Source organism: Beta vulgaris, chromosome 8, assembly GCF_026745355.1.
Source record: "Beta vulgaris subsp. vulgaris cultivar EL10 chromosome 8, EL10.2, whole genome shotgun sequence".
In the NCBI taxonomy this organism is placed as follows: domain Eukaryota; kingdom Viridiplantae; phylum Streptophyta; class Magnoliopsida; order Caryophyllales; family Amaranthaceae; genus Beta; species Beta vulgaris.
Window position 1 is genome coordinate 17,606,482 of NC_079209.1, and position 27,733 is coordinate 17,634,214.

Genomic DNA, 27,733 nt, shown 5'->3' on the forward strand with positions numbered 1-27,733 from the left:
CATACAAAAATAACTAAATCAACATAAACGGACTATATAAGACAAAAGTGAATATAATATACGATACCCGATACATAGTAAGTTATTATATACTAGGTCCATTAAACTTCTATATTGCTAACAGTCCATAAGTGAACTAATAACGAGCTTAAAAATTTCGAGGCCCAGTTTTCCTAACTGGGCTTACTTCGCAGTAATCAAACTGAACTTGCAGCCGGAAAAGAAAAAGAAGCAAACAAGTTGAAAATTCCGATATTTTTCTTACAACCGTTTTTTGCTTTTATTCAGAGAAAGAAGGGAGAGAGAGAGAAAGAGAGGAAATTAAAATGGCGTCGCCGGCAGTGATCCGGTGTTACGCATTCATATTTGTTCTCTCTGTACTTCTTCTCATCCGTCCGTCTATCTCAATCTACTGTGATGAAGACGATTGCTATGATCTGCTTGGGTAATTTTCTCTTTTTTTTTACTACCTTTTCTTGTCAATTGAAGATCATATCTGATTTTTTGGTATTTTTATTTTTTAGGGTTTCTCAAAATGCGAATAATTCGGAAATCAAGAAAGCATATTACAAGCTCTCATTGAAACAGTGAGTAATAGAATAAGTAAATAATAGTAGCCTTTAATTGTTTGAATTTGATATGATATCGAACTTTCTGAAATTTGATCTCTTTTTAATTTAATTTGTAGTCATCCTGACAAAAATCCGGACCCTGAATCAAAGAAATTGTTTGTAAAGATTGCAAATGCATACGAGGTATGATTAGTGATTTTGGTTACTTGATTTAGCTTAATTTGGTGGGAATTTGAGGGTCAAATATCTCTGATTGTGAAATCTGTGATGCAAGTAGTGCGTTAATTTCATACTATTATAGATAGTTCTATGAGTGGAATTATTGGGACTAAAAATGTTAAATCAGGGAGGAAGGTTTAGCGTATAATCTGTACCAGGAGCAAAGTAAACTTTTTGGGTTATTGTAATCTTTGGGTGACAAAACGAACACTTGGTTAATGCTTTGCTGTTGTTTGTGGATGAGAGAAGATTTGCGCGGGTGTCTGATTGATGAAATATTAAGTAGATAGGTGTTTGAATTGAATGTTATTATAGGGAATAAGGGTGTCTTCTTTTCACCTGAACTTATTAGACTTGACTGGACTTGATTAACCCAATTTCACCTTATGTTTACACCTAATTGGACTAGCATTAGACTTGATTAGCCCTGAAATGTATCTTTATAAGGTGAACAGACGACCCTTTAAAAGGAATAGAGAATGATGCTTGTGGTGCATATTTCTTTTAGAATGACATGGGTTTAAAGCTTGTGATTACTTGGACTACTTGAGACTACTTGGAGGTACTCCTACTGCTAGTGGGAAGGGCAATTGGGGTAAGGGTTGACACTTGTGGAATATGCAAGCAATCTTTTTCATGGTCTGCATACAACAGATTTCTGATCTAGATTTTGCTGATGAAAAGGCAATTAGCAGTCCGATCACTTTTCCTCTCTTACAGGGAACAATTGATTTCCTTGTATGTTGAGGTCAATACTAGGCATTGTATGTTGATATGCTTGAAATAGTGAAGATAGTGGACTAAATGGCTTTGAGATATTACACATTTTCTGCAAATGAGATTTCTTTCTTCAACAAATTGAATCTATTAAAGTTTAGAATAAAAGAATGGGAACTTGTCAGAATGGTATTTTGTTTAATGAATGAGTCATGCTATGAGTGTGAAGAAAAGTGTCATTATTTTGGGATGAGCTATAATTGTGACACAGACATTCTATTTAGGAGGCAGGAAGCATGTGAGAGTACTCTTAGCTTTAAGGCAGTATTCTGTCCCTTTTTTGGTGCTCAAGACCGATTAGTAGCTATCTGTATTTGACTATCTTTATTGTACAATCTGTTGTCATTGAGAGCTGGAATCAGCCTAAGATGAGAGATGAGTCTGTTAAGGATATCTATGACATCTAAGCACCAATGTAGTTCACTGACTTCTGATGCTTGCCATCTTTTGTCTGCAGATCTTGAAGGATGCTGAAACACGTTCACAGTATGATTATGCCATAGAGCATCCAGAGGAGGTAATTAATATGCCACTCTTCTTCTTAAAGCATTTATTGCGAAGAAAAGTTAGATGCTTCAACTCAGGCTTATTTGTGTCAATGATAAAAGCTAATTCATTAATCACTTATGAAAGCGCACAAAACACATGTGAATGTTTTTTGTCCACTCACTGATTGTTTCATAACCTATATGTTTTAGCAAAATTCTTTTTTGAATATCTCTCTGCATAATTGGTAAAAGGTGTTTATCTCATTTTCTGCTCATTACTCATGATAATCTGGTTGTGTCTTTGCATGTCAACGATAAAAGGTATGTCATGTAATGAATGAAAGCACATAATACAGATGTGAATGACTTTGCTCGTTCATGTCTGATCGTTTTATATCCTATATGTTTTAGCACAAGTCTTGGCTGTGTACCTCTCTAGTTCTCTGCATAATTGATAAAAGTTGGGTCTCATTTTCTACCCATTGCTTTTCTTGAATTTCGCATTGCAATCCCATGCAATTCCTTGGACTTGATGAGTGATGGTGAGGCTGTTAAGAAATTGCCTAAATGCTGAAATATTTGCCTAAACATTGTTTCTAATCTGATGTGTGTGTCTCCTTGATGTTCTAGGTCTTCTATAACACGGCAAGATACTACCGAGCTTACTATGGTCACAAGACGGTAAGAACTACCAGAGAATCGTTACAATTTATGCTGATGTCATTTTAAAGAAGATAGATTGCTATGCTGTACCATTCATTGGATGTTGTGCTACTTTTTAATGATAGGATCCTCGTGCTGTTCTAGTTGGTCTTCTTCTTATTCTATCTGGATTGCAATATCTAAATCAGTGGACAAGGTACAATCAGGTATGTACCATGTTTGTAGTAGCTTGATTAGAATTTAGGAGTGCTTTTGGCATGCCTGTTTGATGTAGGTTTTACTGCTTTCAGTTTTGTGATGTTTCATGTCTTACACACTACGTGAATGTGGTGATGTCATGTACTAGATATTGAATATAAAAAAGTCATATCACATAGTTTAGTAGAATGTAGGCTTCTCTCACATCTCTGTGGTATGCGATATGTGCCCTATAAGTAAGATTTTTTAGAAATGCTGTTAATTTATGCAACTTAGGATATTCACATCTCTGTGTTACAATGCTTATTGCACCCGAGAATATATGTCTTTTTTTTTAGGCACCTGACCTAAGAGATTAGTTTGGTTTGCTGTACACCAGCGTGTTTAACCCTTAAACACATTTAGTGATGTAACAACATTGAATTTGGAGTCCAATGCCTAGATCCTACAGTCAGGAGAATGATGCTTATCACGCTCTTTGTTGTAAGTTCTTTTCATTATACCTACATGTTCTTTTGTATGCTCTATAGAGGCATTATAAAAAGAATGTGCAAATGTTATATGAATAGTTATGCTGATCAATCATGCAAGTGGAATGAAAAGAACATGCAAGTATATAGATTAACATGATAAAATAACATGCACGTAGAGGGAAAAGAACATGATGTGTATCATGCCCTCATGTATAGGATATTAGGATCTAAATTGTGTTCACAGTTGGACAGAGGGAACGTGGTCGTGATCCATTTCTTTTCTTTCTTTCAGCTCGGATATGGTCCTTTAGGTATGAAATTGACTAGTTTGATGATATTTGAACTTTCATCTGTGAGTGTCTAATGTTGTGATGCCATTTTGTCTTGTTCTTTGCTTTCTCCTGCCAACTTGCTTTGAGCATTCTTACTGAGTTTCCACCCTGTTTCAATTTGTATCACGAGCTGTAATGTTCCCTATGCTCCAACGGGCTGTGGCCTCTCTACCTATCTCTATATTCTGCTGATGTTTAGTACTTCTAAACTTGATTATTGACTCGTTGCTGCTGACCTATATTTCCCGTTCCAAAAGGCTGTAGAGATGGTTAAGAAGACACCTGCATACAAAAATAGACTGCGGGCTTTGGAGCTAGAACGCTCAGGAGGAGTATCTAATAAGAAAAAGAATAACAAGATTGATAGGTAAGTGGATTTCATTGCTGCTTACCTCATTTCGTTGTACTTGTCTGGCTTATGAATCTGATACTGAACACCTATGACAAGAGTGGATTTAATTGCAGGAATGTACAAGAGGATCTCAGCAAAGAGCTTGATCTACAGATTAATGGAGCTGAAAAGCCATCTTTATGGGGTCTAGTTGGCGTCGGCTTTGTCCTCTTACCATACACTCTCAGCAAGGTCAAATACATGCTTAACTTGTCCAACTTGATGGAATTCAGAGAAAAATGATTTCTAAGTTTGCTGTTCTCTTGTCTCTTTTGCCAGTTGAAGTTCTAATTCATTCTTCCATTATTGTAACATATCATTTTTCCTCACAGCTTCTTTTGTGGCATGGGTGTTGGTTTTGGAGATACAAAGTTAAGAAAGCTCCATATTCATGGGAAGATGCCTCATACCTCACACGAAGATCACTTGGTGCACGTGCTGATGCCTGGAGAAATCTTGGTAATGATTGTTTGCTTATCATCTATCCTTTATAATAAACCTACGAGGTGTTAGGCTGCCAAATTATCTTAGAAAAGTGGGTCATTCTCAGAAAAATGGACCAGTTTCCTCTGTTTGGAAAGCAAACTTTCCCATAACATTTTATATGGGCTCCATACGTGGGTTTGGTGAATGTTATGTTGTAGGGACAAGATTGATCGTTAGGGATTAGAATTTCTAGGTTTTTCTCAAAGGAAGGTGGAGAGGATTGTTCTCTGTTCTATTCTTTTGGAGTGAAGGGACACATGTTTTAACATCTTCATTTGTGGGCGTCAAGTGTTTAGTGGACGGGTTATGCCTCTTACCTCAATGAAGTAACGGTCCCATCAAAAAGCAACTATTGTCTTGTGTGGTTATCGCTTCATTTGAATCTAGAACTTGGTCCATCATATAGAAGTAAAACTTCTATCAGCTCAGTGACATCTCTCTGTTTTGCCTGTCTAGTTCCTTTATGTGTCGTATTTTTTTTATTTTTTATGATCTGCATATAAGAAGATTATTTCTCTTGTTCATAGATGAAGCCACTAAGGATGATCTTGTTCAGAGACAGCTGTGGGTGAAATCCAACATGGACAGTTACGTGTCAGATATGCGCAGAGAATCAAAGCGTCGAAGATAGCTGATATGTTCTGCTGACAATTTTGTTTCGAAACATGCTGAGATGATATTCTTTTCATTTAGTGGGACAGGAAAAGGTTGTTAAATTCATAAGATGAGAAGTTCTTAATACAGTTATGTAACTTGAGTGTAGATCTAAATCGTGTATTCATTTTTAGACTTGTTCCATTTAGGAACATAGAACAACATCTAGGATATAGGCTTACAAGTTGTACACTTAGATATTCAATTTTGATCGAGGCAAAGAAAAAGAAAATGAATCCTTTTAATATAGATATGACGATGAACATTCCTTGATTGGCATTAGCATAAGAGTCCAATTTCCTTCTGTTTGATTCTATATTTGACAGGTGGTGTATCAAGAAGATGAGTCTTTTAATATAGATATGTTTGATACTATGGCTGGAAAGCTGTTTATTTTCTCTTAGAATTTTCTGTGATGCATACAAATCAAGCTTCAACCACTAAAATACTGATATACTAATTCACAACAAATCCGACCATTTGCTGACAGATTCATTTAAACAATGAATTACAAAAGGATGAAAAACAAAATCATGGATGTTAAAAAATATTATACAAAATGAAAATTGTATTAATAGTGCAGTAAGAAATCTAGTGTAGAGCAGCATGAGGAATGAGAGAAGATCATAAAAGCTAGATAAAAGGTTTTGGTGAATGTGTCTGCTGGGGCGGATTTTGTATTACGGATTTTGGATGGGGGTAGCGTAATGTTACAGTAGTATAGAATACAATTTTCTTTTTCAAAATTTAAGGTATAAAATCCAAATAAAACTTCTAACGTATATTAATTGAAGAAAATTACAATAGTTCAAATGGAGTTGAAAAAAATATTTCACCACTTAAATTTCATTGCAGCAAAATATATACATTAAATTTCAAATCTTTAGATCTCAAACCCAAAAGTAAACAGTATTCTCCCCGAATTTCCTTTGACATTGCAAAGCATTATAATATCCGGACTGTTTATATTAGCCTTAGCAAATTGCAGACCAGTAGTAAAGTGCACATGCATCGGTGTATCTTATTGTCTAACAAAATATGAACAAAAAAAAAATGATCTTGAATTGAAAAAACACAAAAGGAAAACAACGAAAGAAAAGAAGCCATTGATCATCCTAATGAAATAGGACCAAAATTAAATAAACTCGGATGCAAAATAAAATAGAATAAATATAAAATAGCTCACACAAGCGTAATTATCAATCAAAAAAAAAAAAAAACCAAACAGCAATAGATTTTAGAAATTGTTTCTATCTAAAAATTAAGGATTGCTGAAGTGTGCTGAGTAGGAGTGAGCCCCAAGAACGTTCGCGCAAATTAATCATTCGTACGCTGAAACCTGAAAGACAAGGTTAGACTACCCCGGGGTTGCTCCGGGATCGTTCCTCCGACGCTCAAGTCAGTTGAGGTAGAGAGAGAGTCTAGAGAGAGATGCTCTAGTTTGTTAGGTGAGAATTCAATACCTTTATATTAATGAGACAATTGCTATTTATAGCATTACTGTAATAACCTATATTTTAAGCAGGTTTAATAACTACTTTATAAATGAGATTTGATAAGTATAATAGCTGATATTTTCAGACACGTTTTAGTCAAAGTTAGCTATGTTCATATTAGTAAAGAAATTACTTTGAGAATTATTATTTATCGTCTAAAGTAAGTTCCAAGCACAAATAAGTTAGTATGAATTTTATATATTAGAGATATTGAGTTGAGGATTTTAAGCTTTGAAATAAAGAGAAATCCATTTTTAACAATCCGTCTTGCATGGACCCGGTTCACACTAAAAATAGTATGGACCAGGCCCAGACACGTGACCGGTTAAGAAGTACTCACTTATACACTATATCAAAAATAGATACACTATATCAAAATAGATACACTATATGATACATAGGTACACTATATCAAAAATAGATACACTATATCATAACTACGTACACTATATCATACAGAGGTACACTATATCATAACTAGGTACACTATATCCTATAAGAACACTTTATCATAACTAGGTACATTATATCCTATAGGATAATATTTACTTAAACGCATTACAGAAACATACACTATATCAAAAATAGATACACTATATCAAAAATAGATCTACTATATATATTATACATAGGTACGCTATATCATTTTAACATACACTATATCATTTTAACATACACTATCCTAAACTCACGTGATATGGATCGGGTGCACACTAATTAGTGTGCACCGGGTTCATATTAGTTTTTTAAAATTACAATTTATCTCTCCTCACTCATGTCATCTACTCTATATGCTAAAGCATCACTCTCTTCTTCATAACTTCTCAATCAAGTGCCAAAGTGTATTTTCCCATATATCAATTGTTCTCTTAAATATTTCAGTTTAATTACCCAAGTGTTTGAGAATTGGGAGAAACCCCAAAACCAAAATAAAAACCCCAAATAATAATTTTCTCTCTCCTCTGATTTTATACCCCGTACTGTGCATGTTCAATTTCTGCATTTTGGAGTCGAAATTTGCCCAAACGTATTGCATGAAAGTTATAGATCTCAAAAATTAATTGAACTTAGACCCAAAAATCACTTGATTTGGAGTTCGGAGCTATGAGTTATGGTCTTTGAAAGTTTAGTGTTGCTACCTTCATTTCTCTCCTCTGTTTTTATTCCGACAATCTGTTGCACCAATTATCTACAACATGCAATCCAATTTTGCTCTTTTTTCTCAATCAAATTTGTATATCACTTCGAACTAATGAGTTTGGGCACAAAAATCACTTGATTTGGAGTTCGGAGCTATGAGTTATGGTCTTTGTAAGTTTGGTGTTGCTACCTTCATTTCTCTCTCCTCTGTTTTTTTTCCGACAATCTATTGCCTCAATTATCTACAACATGCAATCTAATTTTGCTCTTTGTTTCTGAATCAAAGTTTTAGATCATTTCGAGCTAATGAATTTGGGCACAAAAATCGCTCAATTCGGAGTTTGGAGTTATGAGTTACGCCTTACAGAAGTTCAGCACTGCTGCTGTACTTTGTGTTGCGCTGCTACCGTGGTTGGCTTTGTTTGCCCATGTTGTCATTGCTAACTTGTTTGCATTGTTGCTGCCATTGTGTTGGTATTCCTTTCCATATGAAGGTATAAGCTAATTTTTCTTAATTCCTCATCTCCTTTGATTCCAATTCAAGTGTGGTGCAATTGGATTTTATATTCTGATTTTAGAAATAAACTTGGTCTCAATTTTGTTATTGATTAGCAAATAAGTTATGATAAGAGTTGTTAAACTTAAAGATTGAATATTTTATCTTTCTTATTGGATTGAAGCTTTTAATATGAAGTAAGCCTCTTAAGTAAGTTTATAAAAACTAATTTTTATAAATTATGTTGTTTGATAATACTCTCTGAAATCAGAATGATGTTAATTAGAGATAGAATTGATGTTGTGAGTTGGATTAGTATAATGGGTTGTATATAAGGGTTGTGGTGGTTAGTTCATGGAAGAGCTTAGAAAGTATGAGTAATTCAATTTGTTTATCTAAATTGTTGTGAGGATGGTTATCATTGTTGTTATTGTTTTGAGGTCGTTGTTGGAGTATGTATATGGAGATAAATTATGAAGTTCGAGCTATAGTTGGTTATCCAGAATGTCGAATTATTGGGAATTGTTTCAAGGTACACACATGTCCTTCCATCTTTGAATCTATATTCGTGTTTTATGTGATTTCATGTGCTGAGCTTAATAAGCCTTTTATATAAATACAAAATTAGTCAAAGTGTTATTTGTGTGTTTACAAGAGTTGTTAACTACATATTTGGTTTTAAGCTATGAGCGAAAGCTATATATGTGATGAGTTTTACAGAGTGATATTTTTATGAAGAACTGATTGGAGTTAGTTGAATCCTTCAATAATATAGATGTGTGATATTATTAAACCTACTTGTTTCCACATCGAATTTATAATAAGTTTCTTATGCTTAGTAAGTTGATCTTTTATATGAAAGTGTAGCTATGAGAATTAAAGCTTTTCAAAAGATCCAAATTATATATTGTGAAAACCAAAAATTATTTTGCCAAATAAAACCCCAAACAAAATCGTTTTGTCCCTATATTTGTTGTTCTTGTCAAATTGCCAACTCAACTTTTCGGCGAATATGAAGCAACAATCTGTACTATATCGATACTTTGATTTTTCTCGTGCTTCTTCCAACGCAATCAGTGATTTAGTTAGGTTTCGTTTGACCTTAGGAGATTAGTAACGACCTTGTTTTTTCCTTTGTCAAAGGATCTTTAGTATATCTAACTATATAAGTGGTTTTACAACAAGTACTTCGCTTTACGAACTAAGTCGGGACGTCGACTCGATATCTTTATGAACTCGCTTTCGATTTAAACTATATTTATATTTGAAAGTTTCAGAGAAAAAGAAAGGAATTTTGATCAAGGATGTTGAGTTAAAATTTCAGGTTTAAGGCAATTGTGAAAATATTTTTGATATAAGTTTTATATGAAATTCTTAAAGTATGAAAAACTCTTTATTGTTGTTTGAGATTTTGATTATATATGATCATGAACTTTGAAAATTATGACTTGGAGTTATGAACAGATATGGACTCGTGAAATTATAAATCAGAATTTTCTAGTTTTATTAATGACGGGGAGGATCTTTACTCCTACTTAAATTTTTATGAAGAGGTTCTTGTTTCGGGTAAAAACTTGTATTAGGTGGGAATGATCGAGATTAGGGTTGATGAAGGCCCGCTTGCTCGGAGACCTGCACAAAGCGAAGGTTAGACTACCCCGGGGTGGATCCGCGATCGCCCCTCCGACGATCAAGTCGGTATGTATATTAATTAATGGTTGCCAAGTGTGCTGTCTAGGATTGCGTACCTTAATAAATGGGGATCTGCCCTGCATTTATAGGCGTTGAAAAGTGTGAGGAAATTCCCTGCCATGTAGGCACGGAATTTTAGGCTGGTGGGCCCCACTGAGAGGCTTCCATGCTGGAGGGGCGGATCTAGGCGTGATTACAGAGGGCCCATGTTTGGGCCCAAACATTAGCCCCACGCGAAATACATGGTGGGGCCTCAGTCGCCATCGTGTGTTTCGCGGAACCCAATGAGCCCTATGCAACTCGAGGGACCTTAAGGACCTCGCTCAAGGTTACGAGGTTGATAAGCCCCAGGCAACTCGAGGGGGTTCAAGGTTCTCGCTCGAGGTTGCTCCAGGGGCCAATGAGCCCCAGGCAGCTCGAGGGACCTTACGGACCTCGCTCAAGGTTACACGAGGTCGGTAAGCCCCAGGCAACTCGAGGAAGTTTATGGTTCTCGCTCGAGGTTGCTCCAGGGGCCAATGAGCCCTAGGCAACTCGAGGGACCTTAAGGACCTCGCTCGAGGTTTCATGAGGCCGGTAGGCCCCAGGCAACTCGAGGAGGTTTATGGTTCTCGCTCGAGGTTACTCCAGGGGCCAATGAGCCCTAGGCAACTCGAGGGACCTTATGGACCTCGCTCGAGGTTTCATGAGGCCGGTAAGCCCCAGGCAACTCGAGGGGTTCAAGGTTCTCGCTCGAGGTTGCTCCAGGGGCCAATGAGCCCCAGGCAACTCGAGGGACCTTAAGGACCTCGCTCAAGGTTTTATGAGGCTGATAAGCCCCAGGCAACTCGAGGAGGTTCAGACTTCGTTCGAAGCTATCGACCGGGTTTGTATAACTTGAAGGAGTTCTGAGTCTTCGCTCGTGTTTGTGGGGCTGATGAGCCCCGGACAACACTGAGGAAGTAGCCTCGCTCGAGATTACCCAGGCGTCCCTGGTTCACTGGAGGGGTATGACACCGTGGCGCTTGACGGGCGTCGATCTCGATGATGAAGCCGTTCGAGATATCCCTCACTCGATCAGGGTGATGGGCCTAAGGTAGGCTCCTCCGTCTGGGCGCAACTGGCCCAGGGAGTTAGAGCTCCGGCGGACGGGTTGTGAGAGACTCCGAACGTGCTTACGTTGGGTCGAGCTAGGTCCCTACCCAAGCTTCAGAGGAACTAGGTGGTGCCAGTCCAGGATGCTGAGCACTCACTTGGGCTTTTGGGGAGGCCCATTGACGTGGCGTCTTGAGGTGCTTTGGAGTCTGTCGGAAGATAAACCGTCCTTTTCAGGCGGTCTATATAAGTGAAGACAGGTACTTTGATTTTTGTCTCATTTGCGTTGCGCTGATCCTTTTGAGAATCTTGCCTTCTTTCCTTCTTTACGATCTCGAGAGCCCTGAAGATCGATAGCCTTTCCTCGGACGGATTTCGAGGGTGTGTCTTTAAACAAGGTACGATCTCTTTCTTTTTCTCTTTATTGTCCTTATGGACCGCTCTTCATGGAGTCCCCCATCGATGGACCTGGGGAGAGCTTCTTCTAGCTCGGGGACCCCTCCTCCCCTCCTAGAACCTTTGTTCGACGGGGTATTCATCGGGGGGTCCCTATGGTGTCCGTGGCTTTCGAGTGCATGGACCCCGCTCAGGTCCCTGTCGCCCTATCATATTCGAGTGACGGGTTATCCGTGCTCTTAGTGGGGAGGGGGAGCTAGATAATCCTCCCCACCTTGTTACAATTGCTCGATCCCGAGCCGTTAGGAGTTACTTAGATGATCTCCTCGATAACCAGGTTGTTCGGGTGATGGAAGTAAGTAACGAGAGTAATTCCCTCACCGCGAGCACCAGCGGCAGGACGAGGAGGACAACCTGCCCAAGGGAATAGCCCGCTTCCACAATCGAGGGCCGTTTATGGACTTTTTGTCGGAAAACTACGCTTTCTCGAAAGCTCATACTTCATCAAACACCCCTACGCTCTTTATATCCCGGAGCCTGTAGAGACGGTCTGCACTCCTCCCACAGGTTGTATAGCGGTGTACAAAGCCCATCTCGAGGTGGGGCTGAGGTTTCCCATAGATCCCTTTATAATCGAGGTTTTGGATTCTTGTGGGCTGGCCTTGTGCCAACTGATGCCCAACAGTGTGGGCTCGATGGTTGGTTTCCTAGCTATCTGGAAAATGATGGGTACCCAGCCTTCCTTGGTATTATGGAGGAATATGATGAAATTGGTCGTCATGTCTCCTCGTTCGAATGGAGAGGGCTGGTGGAGCTTCCAGGTCCGCTTTCCCTACAAAGTTGTGGGTACTATGCCATCGAATCAGCAGCACTTTCGTACTGAGTTTTTATACGTGTATCGAGCTGAGCCGTGGGATTTCCCAGTGGTTCCTTTGGTTGAGGGACCCAATCTGTGGATGAACAGGTCAGTGCCTCCCATGTCGAAGGAGGAGGCTCGGGTAGCCATTTATTGCCAGTGTCTTACCATCCTCGATAGAGGGGACAAGAAACAGGTGCCTCAGTACTGGAACCCTGCTGTGGATGACTTAAGCAATGAGCACTTCTTGTCGGCAATGGGTTTAAGCCCGGCCTATCCTCCGGGTAGGGACTTTGTATGCTTAAGGCCCTCGACCTACCAGTTGTTTTAATGTACTAATCGTTTCCTTTGCTTTGGCAGTCATAGCTCGCCAAGAACGACGAGGAGATGCAGAAGCGCCTAACCGCCAACCAACGGGTTCAAGAGCAGCTTAAGATGAAGCTGTCGAAAGGCGAGATTAAAGTCCCTCGAGCCCCAAAGGTAACTTTTACTTAAGCTAAGATGCAGCTTAAGATGCAGAAGCTATATCTTGTTTAGTATGCTTGCTTTGTCTCACTCCTCCTTTTTTCAGGATCCTTCGAAGAGGTTGAAGGTCCGCCTCCGACGAGGTCTGCCATTATCGCGCCTCGTGAGGAGGCCGAGAGAAGGGTTGTTGAGGTAGGGAGCACCCCTCGAGCTGCAAGGGAGGCTTCGAGGTCCAAGGGTAAATCGGCTGCGACCACGGAGTCTGGAGACTCCTTGGCTCAAGGGGAATACCTCCCCTTGCTAAGAAGAAAGGTGGTGGAGGCCGAAGATGACCTTCGTGACTTCACTCAGAAGTCGACCCTTGAGAAGGCCGACCTCTTCGACTCGTTGGCCAAGAGGCTTGTTTCGAGGCCTGATCTGACGCTGATTCGAGGTCTGTCGAAGGAGGAGGAAGTCGAGCAACTTCACTCGTCCTGGGTTGATGTAAGTTGGAATTTCTCCTGGGACTAGTCTTTTATTCTTCTGGTCCTTATCCTTTCTTTTCTAACTTGGTGCATTCTTTTCAGCACTCGATCCGCATGACGGTGATGAGTCATCGATACACCGCCGGCCACCGCAAGCTTCGAGAGGGTCTGAAGGAGAAGTCGGGGCTGTGCGAGGAGCAGGCTAAGGAGATCGAGGCCTTAAACAAGACTCTCGAGGACGAGAGGGCCGCTTGGGCTGTCGAGAAAACCACCCTTGAGAACAGGGTCAGGGACTTAACGAGCCAAAGGGACAGTGTCCAGCGTAAACGGGATGAGATAATCGAGGAATGGAAGAACTCGAGGTCTGGTCTCGAATTTGCGGCGGACATGGGCCTGGAAGCATCGGAGGTGGCCACTCGGGAGGCGTCGAGAGGCTCGAGGCTGCCTTTAGGAAGGTGTATCCTCGAGCTAGCTGGTCTCCGGTCGAAGCGGAGTACAACATCTCCGTCGACGAGGCCTTTCACGAGGGCCAGGAGGCCAGCCCTGTGCTCGAGGTGAACGTTGCTGCTAATGCTGCCGAGGCTCTGGGTGAGGAGTCCCACCATGCTGGGAACCCTCAGGCTTCTGCGGAGCTCGAGGCACCAGAGGAGGTGGTCCCAGAGAGCTCGAATGCCCAAGCGGACTCGAACGAGAGTTCCTCTGAGGAGGACGAAGCGGTCTCCGAGACTTCCGAGAGTGGTTCTTCGAGCAGCTCTGACTAGATTTATGTTAACCTTTCGTCATTAGTTACGCCCTGCGAGGCACCTTAAGTTTATCTCTTTTGGTAGAAATCTTTTGGTAGAAATAAATATTCATTTTTAGCTAGACCCTTGTGGTTTTTAGGATGTATTCGGCCTTTTGTAGAAATGAATGCTCATTTTCGCTCATCTTTTGCTTTTCTTTTGCTTGTCTTTGACTTGTGTTGCTCGAAGTGGGATGTCACTCGATGCTTGAGTGCTCTCGTGGCTGAATGCTGAAGGTAGTCAGCTAGTGTATGCATGGGGATCATGCGCATCCTTTTTGGGCTCTGCCACGTGGGAGCCCATTAAATGGAGATAATTAATGCTACTTTCTGGGACTTGCAACCAATACCGCCTATAAGTACGGACAATTAGTCCTAAGGGGTATCACAATTCCATTCTCATTTCTCTCTCTCCCTCTAAGATTTGATTCTCTCCTCCTTTCAAGCCTTTGCGTCAAGATGTCTTCACCAATGATAACGGCCGAGGCACTTCGGGCAGCCAAACGTCGAAGGCTGGCGAAGGCTGGCCTTGGGTCTTCTTCCTCCTCGGGGGCCGCCACGGGATCTCCCGTGGTAAAAAAGGAGGTGGATCCGTCCCTCGAGGGGGAGAAAAAGTACTCCTTTCGACTCCTAAGGTGGAGCCGATAGAGAGAAGTCGAGGAACCTACTTCAATCAAGGCTAAGGATCCTCCTGCTCCCTCTGCTCTAGCTCCCTCGAGCGTGGCCGTTGTCGCGGCGTCCTGGAAGAAGAAACCCTTCCTCGAGGAGTCCATGAGACTACCCTTCTCGGCTCTCTCGAGGGCTGAGATGGCTGCCCGCTTCGACAAGGTTTCGGAGCATCTGGTGACGGAGCTGGACGAGAAGGCGTGCCTGTCGCCTGGCGGGCAAGAGGTCGAAGCCGTCAAGGCCACCTTAACCGAGGTACGACACTTTTTGCAAACCTTTTTCTTCTAATTTCAACATCCTTTTGTTTTAATTCTGACTCTTTTCTTCTATTCCTTGCCAGCTGTCGATTAGGGTGCTGTCCTTAGCTCGGAGGTCTACCCCTGGGCTGGCCCCTGGGACGGCCTCGGGGGAAATGTCCTGGGACGAGAGGCATACTCTCGTCAACCGGCTGCGCCTGTCGGAGATGCATCTCTCCGAGGCTCGAGAGTCGATGGCCAATTCTTTGAGGGCCTTCGAGGAGAAGAAGGCCGAGCTGGAGCAGGAGCGCGACATCGCCCTCAAGCAGAGGGACTCTGCTAGCAAGAGGCAGAGGGCCGCGGCCAAGGACTGCAAGAGGGCCGAGGAGAAGGTCGAGAGATCTCGGAAGAGCGCCGAGGAGGCCATCGCCAAAGCTCGAGAGTGCCGGGAGGCCGTCGTCCTTGACTGGAAAAAGTCTGAGGAGGGAAGGACCTTCCTCGAGGACGCCTCCCTGCAGGCTTCCGAGATTGGCCAGGCCGAGGCGCTTCGCAAGGTCGGCTGGTTCTCGAGAAGCTTGCCCCAGCCTTTCTTGGAGTGAGGTAGAGGAGGGTGTCAAGGCACTCTCTCAGGAAGAAGGGTCGGGTGAGGAAAAATCCTCACCCGGCTAATCTCGAGGGATGAGCCGTGGCCTGCTTCGAGCCTTCCTCCTTTTTCTCTTCCTTCTCCCTTGGCTTTTTCTTTTTATGTCTCCTACTAGGGTTAACATTGTACCCTTAGGCTTTCTTGTTTGATCTAGTTTTTCTTTTGGGCTTGCATTGTAATGCCTTCGATGGCTTGTACTTATGATTAATGGAATAATACTTCTGTTTCTTATCGGTTTGTCCTTCGAGTTTTTACTTGCTTTTTCTAGAAATTGTCGATGTTTTACATAAATATTTTACAGCCTTACTCGAGTTGCCAGGGCCAATGAGCCCAAGGCAACTCGAGAATATTAGAGACTTCGATCGAGGTTGCTTCAGGGCCAATGAGCCCAAGGCAACTCGAGAATATTAGAGACTTCGATCGAGGTTGCTTCAGGGCCAATGAGCCCTAGGCAACTCGAGAATATTAGAGACTTCGATCGAGGTTGCTTCAGGGCCAATGAGCCCAAGGCAACTCGAGAATATTAGAGACTTCGATCGAGGTTGCTTCAGGGCCAATGAGCCCCAGACAACTCGAGAATATAGGACTTCGATCGAGGTTGCTTCAGGGCCAATGAGCCCAAGGCAACTCGAGAATATTAGAGACTTCGATCGAGGTTGCTTCAGGGGCCAATGAGCCCAGCCAACTCGAGAATATTAGAGACTTCGATCGAGGTTGCTTCACGGGCCAATGAGCCCAAGGCAACTCGAGAATATTAGAGACTTCGATCGAGGTTGCGTCAGGGGTCAATGAGCCTAAGGCAACTCGAGAATATTAGAGACTTCGATCGAGGTTGCTTCACGGGCCAATGAGCCCAAGGCAACTCGAGAATATTAGGGACTTCGATCGAGATTGCTTCAGGGCCAATGAGCCCAAGGCAACTCGAGAATATTAGAGACTTCGATCGAGGTTGCTTCACGGGCCAATGAGCCCAAGGCAACTCGAGAATATTAGGGACTTCGATCGAGATTGCTTCAGGGGCCAATGAGCCCAAGGCAACTCGAGAATATTAGAGACTTCGATCGAGGTTGCTTTCACGGGCCAATGAGCCCAAGGCAACTCGAGAATATTAGAGACTTCGATCGAGGTTGCTTCACGGGCCAATGAGCCCAAGGCAACTCGAGAATATTAGAGACTTCGATCGAGGTTGCGTCAGGGGTCAATGAGCCTAAGGCAACTCGAGAATATTAGAGACTTCGATCGAGGTTGCTTCACGGGCCAATGAGCCCAAGGCAACTCGAAAATATTAGGGACTTCGATCGAGATTGCTTCAGGGGCCAATGAGCCCAAGGCAACTCGAGAATATTAGAGACTTCGATCGAGGTTGCTTCACGGGCCAATGAGCCCAAGGCAACTCGAGAATATTAGGGACTTCGATTGAGATTGCTTCAGGGGGCAATGAGCCCAAGGCAACTCGAGAATATTAGAGACTTCGATCGAGGTTGCTTTCACGGGCCAATGAGCCCAAGGCAACTCGAGAATATTAGGACTTCGATCGAGGTTGCTTCACGGGCCAATGAGCCCAAGGAAACTCGAGAATATTAGAGACTTCGATCGAGGTTGCTTCACGGGCCAATGAGCCCAAGGCAACTCGAGAATATTAGGGACTTCGATCGAGGTTGCTTAGGCCACTCGAGAATATTAGTTTTTGCTTAAAAAGATCGACTTTATTGATGATGCCTAAGAATAGGCGATTTTTACATTGGCATACTTTAGTGCCTTACAAAATAACTGGACACATGTTTCAGTGCCTTTACAAGATGATCAGCATGTGGTATGCCCCCACACTCGAGGGACAAACCAATTTAAACATAGAACCTTCGGAGATTATCTGCGTTCCATGGTCGAGGTAGCGGTCGGCCCTCTTGATCTTCGAGTCGGTAGGTGTCAGGGCGCACTATCGAGGTCACACGGTATGGTCCCTCCCAGTTGGGTTGTAACTTTCCCAGACTAGGTTGTCGCCCCGTGGACTCAAATTTCCGGAGCACCCAGTCATTGACTGAAAAGGCCGCTTCTTGACGCGGCTTGAATAATCGGGTGAGCTTAAGTTTGTAGGAAATAGCACGAAGGAGGGATGTCCCTCGTGTTTCTGGGAGGAGGTCGAGGGAAAGCCTTTTCCGCTCGTTATTGCTTTCTTGGTCGTAGAATGTGATACGGGGGGAAGGGATGCCCAACTCGACAGGTAGAACAGCCTCGCTGCCGTAGACCAGGTTAAAGGGTGAGTGGCCGGTTGCTTCTCGAACGATGGTTCTGCTGGACCATAGAATTCCTGGGAGGTCATCTATCCATGAACCTTTGGCCCCTTCGAGCATTGTTTTGAGCCCCTTTAGGACCACTTTGTTGGCCGCCTCGGCCTGCCCATTAGTCTGTGGTCGACTAACGGCAGAGAATCTGGTCTCAATCCCGAACCTAGAACAATAGTCGCGTGTAGGACCGCTATTGAATTGGCGGCCGTTGTCTGATATGAGTACTCGAGGGACTCCAAACCTTGTGATTAAGTGCTGCCAGATGAATTGCTGAACTTGCTTGTCAGTAATCGAAGCCAGAGGTGCTGCTTCGACCCATTTAGTGAAATAATCCACTGCTACTAGAAGGAACCTTCGCTTGCCGGATGCGGGTGGAAATGGTCCTAGGAGGTCCATGCCCCACATGTCGAAGGGCAATGGGGCCTGGATAGTAGTGAGGGTACTTGCAGCTTGATGGGGTAAGTTAGCGTGCATCTGGCATTCTTTGCATTTTCTGACCATGGTCGAGGCGTCTTCCCTCATGGTAGGCCAGTAATACCCTGCTCGCAATGCTTTCGCAGTGATGGTCCGTGCTCCTTGATGACTTCCACACGATCCTCTATGTGTCTCTCGAAGGATGTAGTCTCCTTCTCCGGGGGTGAGACAACGAAGAAGCGGGTGGGTGAACGATTTTTTGTACAACTGGCCCTCGTGATATACAAACCATCTTGCTCGTCGTCGTATACGCTCGGCCTCGAGTTCATTGTCAGGGAGGTTGCCATCTCGAATAAAAGCTATGATGTTGTCCATCCAAGTAGGGCTCCTATCGAGGGTATTCACTGCCTTGTTGATACTGGGTGCCCTCAGAATTTCCCACATTATAGGCCGAGGCGAGAGGTCTTCTGCTGAACTAGCTAGCCTTGACAGGCGTCGCTTGCTGGTTCTCCGATCGAGGTATGAGTTATTGAGATTGAGATAAACTGGCGATTTCCTTTTTACTTTCCGCAAATACATGCGCATGCTATCCTCCTTAGCCTCATATTCCCCAGTTACCTGCCCTACTATCAATTGAGAATCGGAGTGGGTTTTGAGTTCTCGAGCGCCGACCGCTTTACATAATTGAATGCCCAAGAGTAGCGCTTCGTATTCGGCCTCATTGTTCGAAGCAGTGAAGTCGAACTTGACGGTGTACTCGGTCCTGTTGGACTGGGGGTCAAGGATCAAGAGTCCAGCCCCGCATCCCACCTTTGATGAAGACCCATCGACAAAGAGACTCCAAGATCCTTCTTCGACAGTCTCTGGTCGAGGGGACATTCTGCAATAAAGTCGGCAAGGGCCTGGGCTTTGATGGCGCGCCGGGGGTCGAACTCGATACCATAGTCGATAATTGGGTGACCCAATCCGTAATTCTGCTGGACTGATTTTTCCCTTCCATTACCTTCCGCATGGGCTGGCTTGTAAGTACTCGGACAGGGTGAGCCTGGAAGTAGGGCTTGAGTTTTCGGGTGGCTAGAACTAGAGCGAAGATCATTTTCTCAATTGGGGGATACTTCGATTCCGCGCCTCGAAAAGCGTGACTTACGAAGTACACCGGTGCTGGGTTTTCTCTCGTTCGGCCACGAGGACCGCACTTACAGCGTGGTCCGATACTGCGAGATAGACGAAAAGTGTTTCTCCTGGTAAAGGTGAAACTAGCTTGGGAAGGCTTGCGAGATGATTCTTGAGTTGTTGGAATGCTTCTTCTGCTGCACTACCCCATTCGAACGTTGCTTGTTTTAAAGCTTGAAAAAAGTGGAGGCTTTTGTCTGCTGACCTAGATAGAAAACGTCCCAAGGCCGCCATGCAACCGGTTAGGCGCTGGACTTCCTTGACAGTTCGAGGGCTTTTCATTTCGATGATGGCCCGAATTTTATCGGGATTAGCCTCGATCCCTCGTTCGTCGACAAGGAAACCCAGGCATTTCCCCCTTTCACGCCGAAGACACATTTCTTCGGATTTAATTTCATGTTATGGGCGCGGAGAGTTGAGAGTGTTTCCCTCAGGTCAGATACGTGATCCTCTTCTTTCCTACTTTTCACGATCATATCGTCGACATATACTTCGACGTTACGACCGATTTATTTCTCGAACATCTTGTTTACAAAGCGTTGATAGGTGGCCCCAGCATTCTTGAGGCCGAAAGGCATGACTTTATAGCAATAGACCCCCGAACTTGTAGTGAAGGCCGTGTGGACTTGGTCCTCCTCAGCCATGGGAATCTGATGGTATCCTGCATTGGCATCCATGAAGCTAAATAATGCGTGACCGGCTGTCGAATCGACGAGCCTGTCGATCTTAGGGAGGGGGAAGTCGTCTTTAGGACAGGCCTTGTTCAGGTCTGTGAAATCGACACACATCCTCCAAGCTCCATTCTGCTTCCGGACTAAGACCACGTTGGCCAGCCATTCAGTATATTGGCATTCTCGAATGAATCTTGCGGCCAAAATTTCTGGACCTCCTCGGAGGCTGCTGCACTTCTCTCGGCTCCCTGGTGCCTGAGCTTCTGCTTGACTGGTCGATGCCCCTCCTGGATATTGAGTCGATGTACCATGAGGCTGGGGTCGATGCCAGGCATCTCATCGACGGAATAAGCAAAGACGTCCTGAAATTCCTTTATGACCTCTAGGATTCGGGCCCTGTCTCTTCGGGGACCTGTTTCCCTATTCGAACTGTGCGACCCTGCTCCTTGTCTATGTGCACCTCTTCATCTCGATCTGCGGGGCGAGGTCGCTCATACCGTTTTGGGTTATCAGCCACATAGAGCCCCATGACAGGGAGGGGTTCTTCTGGCTCGGGGTTTTTCCTCTTTCGAGTGGGTCCTTCTGTCTTGCTTTTCAGGCTATTGACGTAGCATTCACGGGCAGACTTCTGATCGCCGAATAACTGAGCGACTTTCCCATCGTCCCCTTCGAATTGCAAAAGCAATTGATACTGGGTCATCCAATGATCACATTATAAGGGAGACTAGTGTCGACCACAAGGTAATCGACGATGACATTTCGTCCTGCCTTCTTTTCCCCCATCCGAGTCGGTAGCTTGACCGAGCCTAGAGGATGAACTGATTGACCTCCAAAACCCACCAGCAGCTGATCGATGGGACTAAGATCTTTTTCCTCGTATTTCAGCTTTCTTAAACAATCCATAGTGATAATATCCGCGGAACTTCCGCTATCAATCAAAACACGGCCTACCCGAAGGTTGGCAATCTTCATCTCGACAACCAGCGGGTCGTCATGCGGGGTTTGTATTGGCCGGCGACTGTCTTTGAAGGTCATGGTCGGGCATGTGGCAGTAGAGTTTGCATCACTTCCGTGTTTTAAGGTGTAGAGGTGCTTCTTCGAGAGCGGCTGGTTAAGCCTCCTGAAGCAAATCCACCTGCAATGACATTGATGTATCCTGCCGTCTCGTCGCTTCGAGCTTGTTTTTCCGCCCGGGGTTCGACTTTTCTTTCCTTAGGATCCTTGAGATATCGATTCAGCTTTCCTTCGTCAGCTAATTTGTCCAAGGCTCTTTTGAGCTCTCGACACTCTCTGTGGTGTGGCCACAATCGTGATGGAATTCACACCAAGTTTCTTGTCTGCTTGTTGACAGATGTTCGAATTGGGTGAGGCTTCGGCAGGGGTACTTCCCTTTGATGTCTAGGTAGATTTCCTTTGGTTCAGGTTGTATCGAGGGTCGTTCCAATGATTCTCCAACCGAGGCTTCTTGTCTTTTCTTTTCGAGGGGTATCTCTGGGATTGTCTGCCCGTGGGGTGTATTCATGCTTTCTTTTCCCGGAGCTTGGCTCCTCATGAGTTTTACAGATATCGGAGGCTTGTATAAATTTCTGGGCCAGGTTCATGGCTTCTGAGAACGAGGAGGCTTCACTCTCGGCCAGTTTCAGCTTGAACCTACTCGAAGGGTATAGCCCTGACATAAGAGCGGTGAAGGCCACGCTATCCTGTAGGTCAGATACCTTGAGGGACTCCGCGTTGAACCTCTTGATGTACTCTGCTAAGTCCTCCTCCTCCGCTGTCTGATCGACATGAGATGAATGCTGGTTTTCCGATGCCTCCTTCCCGCGATGAAGTTCTGCTTGAACGCCGTTTCGAGGGCGGTGAAGCTCGATATACTCCCGTAAGGCAGCTCGGTGAACCAAGTTAGGCCAAGCCTTTCAAGGTGGTGGGAAAGAATTTGCACCATGCGGCCTCACTGCTGGTCTGGACGCTCATTTGTGCTTTGAAGGCGGCTAGATGGTCGATGGGGTCAGTTGTCCCGTCATAATGGTCAATCGGGGGAACCTTGACCTTTCGAGGGGTAAACGCTCTCATAATATTCTCGTTGAATGGCGTGGTGAATCCCAGGTTCCCCATCTGAAGGCTTGATCCATGACTGGACTCGGAGCTCGACGACCGTTGCCTATGGCCCACCGGCGCGAGGCTCTTTCTCTTGTCGAGGCTCATGCTCCTGAGGTTCCTTTCCGTGTTTCTCCTGCCCTCGAGGCTCTTTCTCTCGAGGTTCCCTCTCTTGAGGTTCCTTCTCCCGAGGTTCCCTCTCTCGAGGTTCCTTCTCAGGTTCCCTCTCTCGAGGTTCCCTCTGCTCCGGTTAGGGTGGGGGTTGGCGTCTTTTGCCTTGGACTGACCCCTTTTTTCATTTAAGATATCCCTGGCGTCGCGGTTGTCGATCCTCCTGTAACGTTCGTTGATGACATGTCGGGCATCCCTTTTCCCGGGGGCGGCCTGAGCTGCTCGTCGAGACACCCGTGATGATCCCGGGGGATCGAGGGCAATAACCTGCGGTTGATCTTGATTGTCCGCTTGATGACCTATGATTGGTCGAGTTCCTGGAGGTGGAGGGGTCCTGTTTGAAGTTCCTTCTCCTCCTACCTGGAAATTGAGCATCAGAGCTCGGAGGCCCCGTTCGAAGTTGTCGCTAAGACGATCAGCTAGTTGCTGAAGGTCTTGTTGGGTGACCGGATGAGGACTGGTGTGTTCGGGGAGTTGAGGACCTCCCGGAGTTGGAGCAGTCCTATCTCGAGGCATCCTAAGATTCACAGCACTCGCCGCCTCTCGAGGGTTGATTTCCTCGAGGACATGCTGATTTCGAGCCGAGAGCATTGGAGCGAGACGGGGGTCCCCGGCTGTCTCGTCCGCCACTTCAGGAGATGGCGCTCTCGAGCGGTCAGAGGGAGCGGGAGCCCTCTGGCTCCTTTGGTTTCTCCGAGTGATGGCCATGACTTTTAGTTCGATTCCCCACAGACGGCGCCAACCTGTTTCGGGTAAAAACTTGTATTAGGTGGGAATGATCGAGATTAGGGTTGATGAAGGCCCGCTTGCTCGGAGACCTGCACAAAGCGAAGGTTAGACTACCCCGGGGGTGGATCCGGGATCGCCCCTCCGGCGATCAAGTCAGTATGTATATTAATTAATGGTTGCCAAGTGTGCTGTCTAGGATTGCGTACCTTAATAAATGGGGATCTGCCCTGCATTTATAGGCGTTGAAAAGTGTGAGGAAATTCCCTGCCATGTAGGCACGGAATTTGAGGCTGGTGGGCCCCACTGAGAGGCTTCCATGCTGGAGGGGCGGATCTAGGTGTGATTACAAAGGGCTCATGTTTGGGCCCAAACAGTTCTCATAGGAAAAAGTCTCTCAAATTTGGGTCAATTTAATGAACATTATTTTCGGATTTAAGTATGGAAACATGTAAGTCTAGTGAAAGAAGTTATATCTTTACAGAATATCATGGATGAATTATGTTATATGGAGTTTGGAATCTAAGTTTGAATGAGTTTGCTATGAGATGGGTACTCGTGAAGTTCTGTTTGTTTAAGAAATACAATTTTCGCTTTGAGGATATTATTAGAAGTAGATAAATATCCCAAGATTTACTTACGACGTATAAACAAGTCTGAATGGTATCACCCGAAGATATCTCCTAAAATAATATGGAGCTTGGTTATATAAGAATGAATATTTGTGATGTCATAATTGAAGGATGAAGTAATTGTTGGGAGATTCTAACTAAGAATGAAGATGTTATGTGGTGGACGTAGATTAGATAGAATTAGCGAATAGTAAATTTGGATGTGAATTTCAAAGGTCAAATATTAATTTATGAGTTAAAGGAGTTGTTACGAGAGGTTTGTGAGTTCAGAGGATGTGTAGGATTTGAGATATGAATGTCGTATCAGTGAAATAAAGGATCCAATCTTGGTGGTGGTTTGGAGAAATATCAATTAGAGAGATATAATTTACAATACTTATGTAATAAAAGATCATATCCGCAAAGGGGTCAAGTAAAAGAGTTTGGAACATAATTTCTTCTATTGGATGAGTAAGATTATATAAATGGATATTGGGAAAGAAAAATAAATATCTAGATAATAGAGAGCATGGTAATTAAAGTTATATAATGACAATACTAAGCGTATGGTGTTAAGGCTACTATGAACTTTCAGTACAAATACATGGGGAAGTATGGTTGTGAATTATAAATTTAACAAAATATAGTTTAGTTATTTTGACTTGCCATAGTAATTGTAGGTGATTTATGATAATGTAATAATGTAACAGCCCACGTTCTAGCTTTCTTTTAAATCGATTAAAAATTGTACTTAATAGCGTTAGTGAAAGCAAATCACAATAAAAATGGTACGGAGGTTGTCACCTACTTGAGTCAACCCATTAATATGGTTGAGTTGACTCTACGAGCTGAGTTAAGAAAAACATACATCATACAAAATATAGTTTAGTTATTACAGGCCCATAGTAGTATCATAATGTACATCAAAACATTCTTAACCAAAAGAAAAGTTTAAGTTTCAAAACATGATCATGTTCAAGCTTTGGTCTGTTATGATTGCAGAGATATCATTTCTGTAGAGCTTCCCACCTACCTTAGCTTGCTAGTTCCTGCACAAGAGTCTGCTCCTACAAGGACAGGTTCATAGAACAAAAATCAGCTTACGCTGGTATACAAATCAATCCAGAACTAATGATGGTGGCTGAAAATAAGGAGTAATCACACTCCAAAGGTTCTTAGGCAAATCAATATTTTGAGAAAATACACTATTATCATAAGGTTACACACTTCAAATGTTCACATGTTCATTGTAAACATATAAATACGAACACAAGTTTAAAATGGTTTACATTGGTGCGAAGGAAGAAGAGATCACACATTGAGGGGCATTAAGATGCAAACCTCCACACAATTCGGAGTTTAACTCTACTGTTTACTCGCTTGCAAGCTTTTATAAGACATGTCCTCACACATATTACACGTACTCCTCTTCACTACGCAAAACGGATTCGGATGCACTAATAACAAACACACTTTACTGTCTTCACACCGAAATCCGTTTTGCATTCGTAAAGTGTGAGGACAGTAAAGTGTATTTGTTATTAGTGCATCCGAATCCGTTTTGCGTAGTGAAGAGGAGTATGTGTAATATGTGTGAGGAGATGTCCTATAAAAGCTTGCAAGCGAGTAAACAGTAGGAGTTAAACTCCGAATTGTGTGGAGGTTTGCATCTTGATGCACCTCAATGTGTGATATCTTCTTCCTGCGCATTAAACATTGTGGATGGGAGACAGTTCTGGTGGAAAACATTGTGGATGGGAGACAGTTCTGGTAATCTTCAGCTTTAATAAATATCTCCATACGATTCTTCTAGTATGGATAATGCATGCCATTAAACATGGGTGGGCGTTGAGTTGAATACCCTTCATCAAGCTTTTCTCCTATTGTGTTCATTGTTCCAGGTACAATCTCCTCAGTGTTAGCTGATCCTGGAGGTACTAGGCTATGATACTAATTGTTATTCTAGTATGAACACTAGATCAACTACTAGAAGGAGGGGGGGTGAATTGTAGTTGAGGAGAAATTTTCAATTTGTAATGCGGAATTAAAACAAACTCAAAATTAGAAAGAGACAAGCACACGAGATTTTCACAAGGAAAACTTCCTAGGCCCAATAGGAAGAAAAACCTTGACCACGAGGGATTTTGACTCCAACTCTCTTTAATATACTAGGCCAAAAGACTCTCTTTTGTACAACCTAATATTGGACCTTCTATGTTCCTCTAGGAACTTGTTCCTCTAAGAACTTGTTCCCTAGTCACCTTGTTCCCCCTGAACACGTGACTTTTCTCTCTTAACTTCACTCGAAGTCTTCTCTCTTCTCTCTCTCTTTATCTTGAATACAAAGATATTCTCTCAATTTTATGTTACCCACACACTATGAATATTACAATAATGAGTATGGTGAATAAAGAAGAAATTACAGGAAAAACTTTCTAAATAATGATAGACTTTTTTTGCTTGAAAGTTCTCAAGCTTTTCTTTGAATAATTCCTTCCTTAAATAGCTGCTAAAGTACTTCCTTCATCTGGACATGTTGTGCTCCATGTTCTCCTCAAATGATGTGAGTCAAATAATGGGGATCATGGCCTGATTTTCGCTGTACTTCATTTACTCTTTTTGCAACGGAAATAAACCTCCTTGGACTAGCTGTTAGTGGCGAGTTGGTTGGAGAGCTTCAAGGAATCAGCTCCATAATTTTTGCCACGCCATGGAATTTTGTTGGAGATATTCAAGGATCATCTCCACGCTTTCCTCCATGCTATTTTCCATCTGTTTTTCAAACAATTCCAACAACACAAAATATCTAATAACTTAAAGAATCTTTTATCCAAAGATTCTAAGTTACTAGAATATTAAACATACCATATGATAAAAATTCAAAGTGTATAAATTAAATATCTTGACTTAAATTAAATAATTAATTTTTTCCACAAGATATATATGCAAATTTGAACATTACATTATTTTTGGTTTTTTATATTTTTCGCAAAATAAAACTATATAGTAAAATTAACCTAAGTATTTGGCATCATCAAAACATGAAATACAACACTATACATAAATAAATAACTTTCAATTGTCTTGCATGTACAATATTGTCGAGTTATTGCCAATGTGTGTCGTCTTGAGCATGTTGACAATATCATATATGAAGCATGTCATTATTGTCTCAAAAAGGTTAGCATTTTCTAAGGAGTTCCCACATGTGAGTCTTGCGATATTACCAATATTATAACCACTCCAAGGTATAATTTTCACTCTCATATGATCACGATCATCAAACAACCATTATTTATTTAACCTGATAAACTTTTATCTAATTTTATTAACAGATTGTTAGTTCGACTAACAATATGTGATAGAAGTGGTACTTTAAAAATCACAATGCTTCATGATCTTGCACAACTCATTTTGGGATGCCCATCTACGGACATAAAATTGATAATCCAATAGGTTCTCCATATGTTACAAACTAGCTCGCATTGCATTTGAATACATTGCGTAATTTTGAAACCCATATCTCACCCTTGAAAATAAATGCACAATTATTTGCGTTTCTAGCAGCCAAATGGACGCAAACAAGTCATGGAAATATTATTCTCAAAACCTGGATACAAAACCTTCGCTTGGATCTTACCTCCAACAATGCAAGAGTTCAATCCTAATCATTCTTATACTGTTAGCTACATGCTGCAGGTCGACTGTGCTGAAGAGTGCATGTGGTTAACCAAGTTCTATGAAGGCAAATTCTATAGTTGAAACACCAGAGATTTCATTTACTATCTTTGTTATTATATTGTTACATTGTGAATATTTTTTTCCTCGGTAAATTTTGTAAATAATTTTTCTATTGAATAATACTAGATGTAATTACGCAACTAATTTAATTCCAATAACGATTTCACACGCATATACATAAAACTTATA

General features: G+C 42.9%; 2 protein-coding genes across 3 annotated transcripts; both read left to right on the forward strand.

The window, feature by feature from the left end:
* Positions 1–217: 217 nt before the first annotated feature.
* Positions 218–5,535, forward strand: LOC104882956 (chaperone protein dnaJ 50). The gene is made up of 10 exons (XM_010667393.4): positions 218–445; positions 525–587; positions 689–755; positions 2,026–2,085; positions 2,687–2,737; positions 2,845–2,925; positions 3,980–4,089; positions 4,188–4,305; positions 4,446–4,572; positions 5,127–5,535. The coding sequence occupies exons 1-10, from the start codon at positions 327–329 to the stop codon at positions 5,228–5,230; spliced, it is 900 nt and encodes a 299-aa protein (XP_010665695.1). The 5' UTR covers positions 218–326; the 3' UTR covers positions 5,231–5,535.
* Positions 5,536–7,589: 2,054 nt separating this feature from the next.
* LOC130589796 (uncharacterized) lies at positions 7,590–27,733 on the forward strand. 2 transcript variants are annotated; one of them, XM_057391381.1, is made up of 4 exons: positions 7,590–8,060; positions 8,176–8,383; positions 8,826–8,917; positions 27,368–27,733. In XM_057391381.1, the coding sequence occupies exons 2-4, from the start codon at positions 8,239–8,241 to the stop codon at positions 27,563–27,565; spliced, it is 435 nt and encodes a 144-aa protein (XP_057247364.1). In that variant the 5' UTR covers positions 7,590–8,060; positions 8,176–8,238; the 3' UTR covers positions 27,566–27,733. The 2 variants fall into 2 exon arrangements, 1 of the variants encoding a protein (XP_057247364.1); XR_008967460.1 differs by having other exon boundaries at positions 7,591–8,060; positions 27,371–27,733.

Coding starts and splice junctions, on each gene's coding strand:
- LOC104882956 (XM_010667393.4), top strand. CDS start 327: ATGGCGTCGCCGGCAGTGATCCGGTGTTACGCATTCATATTTGTTCTC. Junction 588..688: donor TACAAGCTCTCATTGAAACA/GTGAGTAATAGA, acceptor TTTAATTTGTAG/TCATCCTGACAAAAATCCGG. Junction 2,926..3,979: donor AGTGGACAAGGTACAATCAG/GTATGTACCATG, acceptor CCGTTCCAAAAG/GCTGTAGAGATGGTTAAGAA.
- LOC130589796 (XM_057391381.1), top strand. CDS start 8,239: ATGAGTTACGCCTTACAGAAGTTCAGCACTGCTGCTGTACTTTGTGTT. Junction 8,384..8,825: donor GTATTCCTTTCCATATGAAG/GTATAAGCTAAT, acceptor TATTGTTTTGAG/GTCGTTGTTGGAGTATGTAT. Junction 8,918..27,367: donor TTATTGGGAATTGTTTCAAG/GTACACACATGT, acceptor TTGCGTTTCTAG/CAGCCAAATGGACGCAAACA.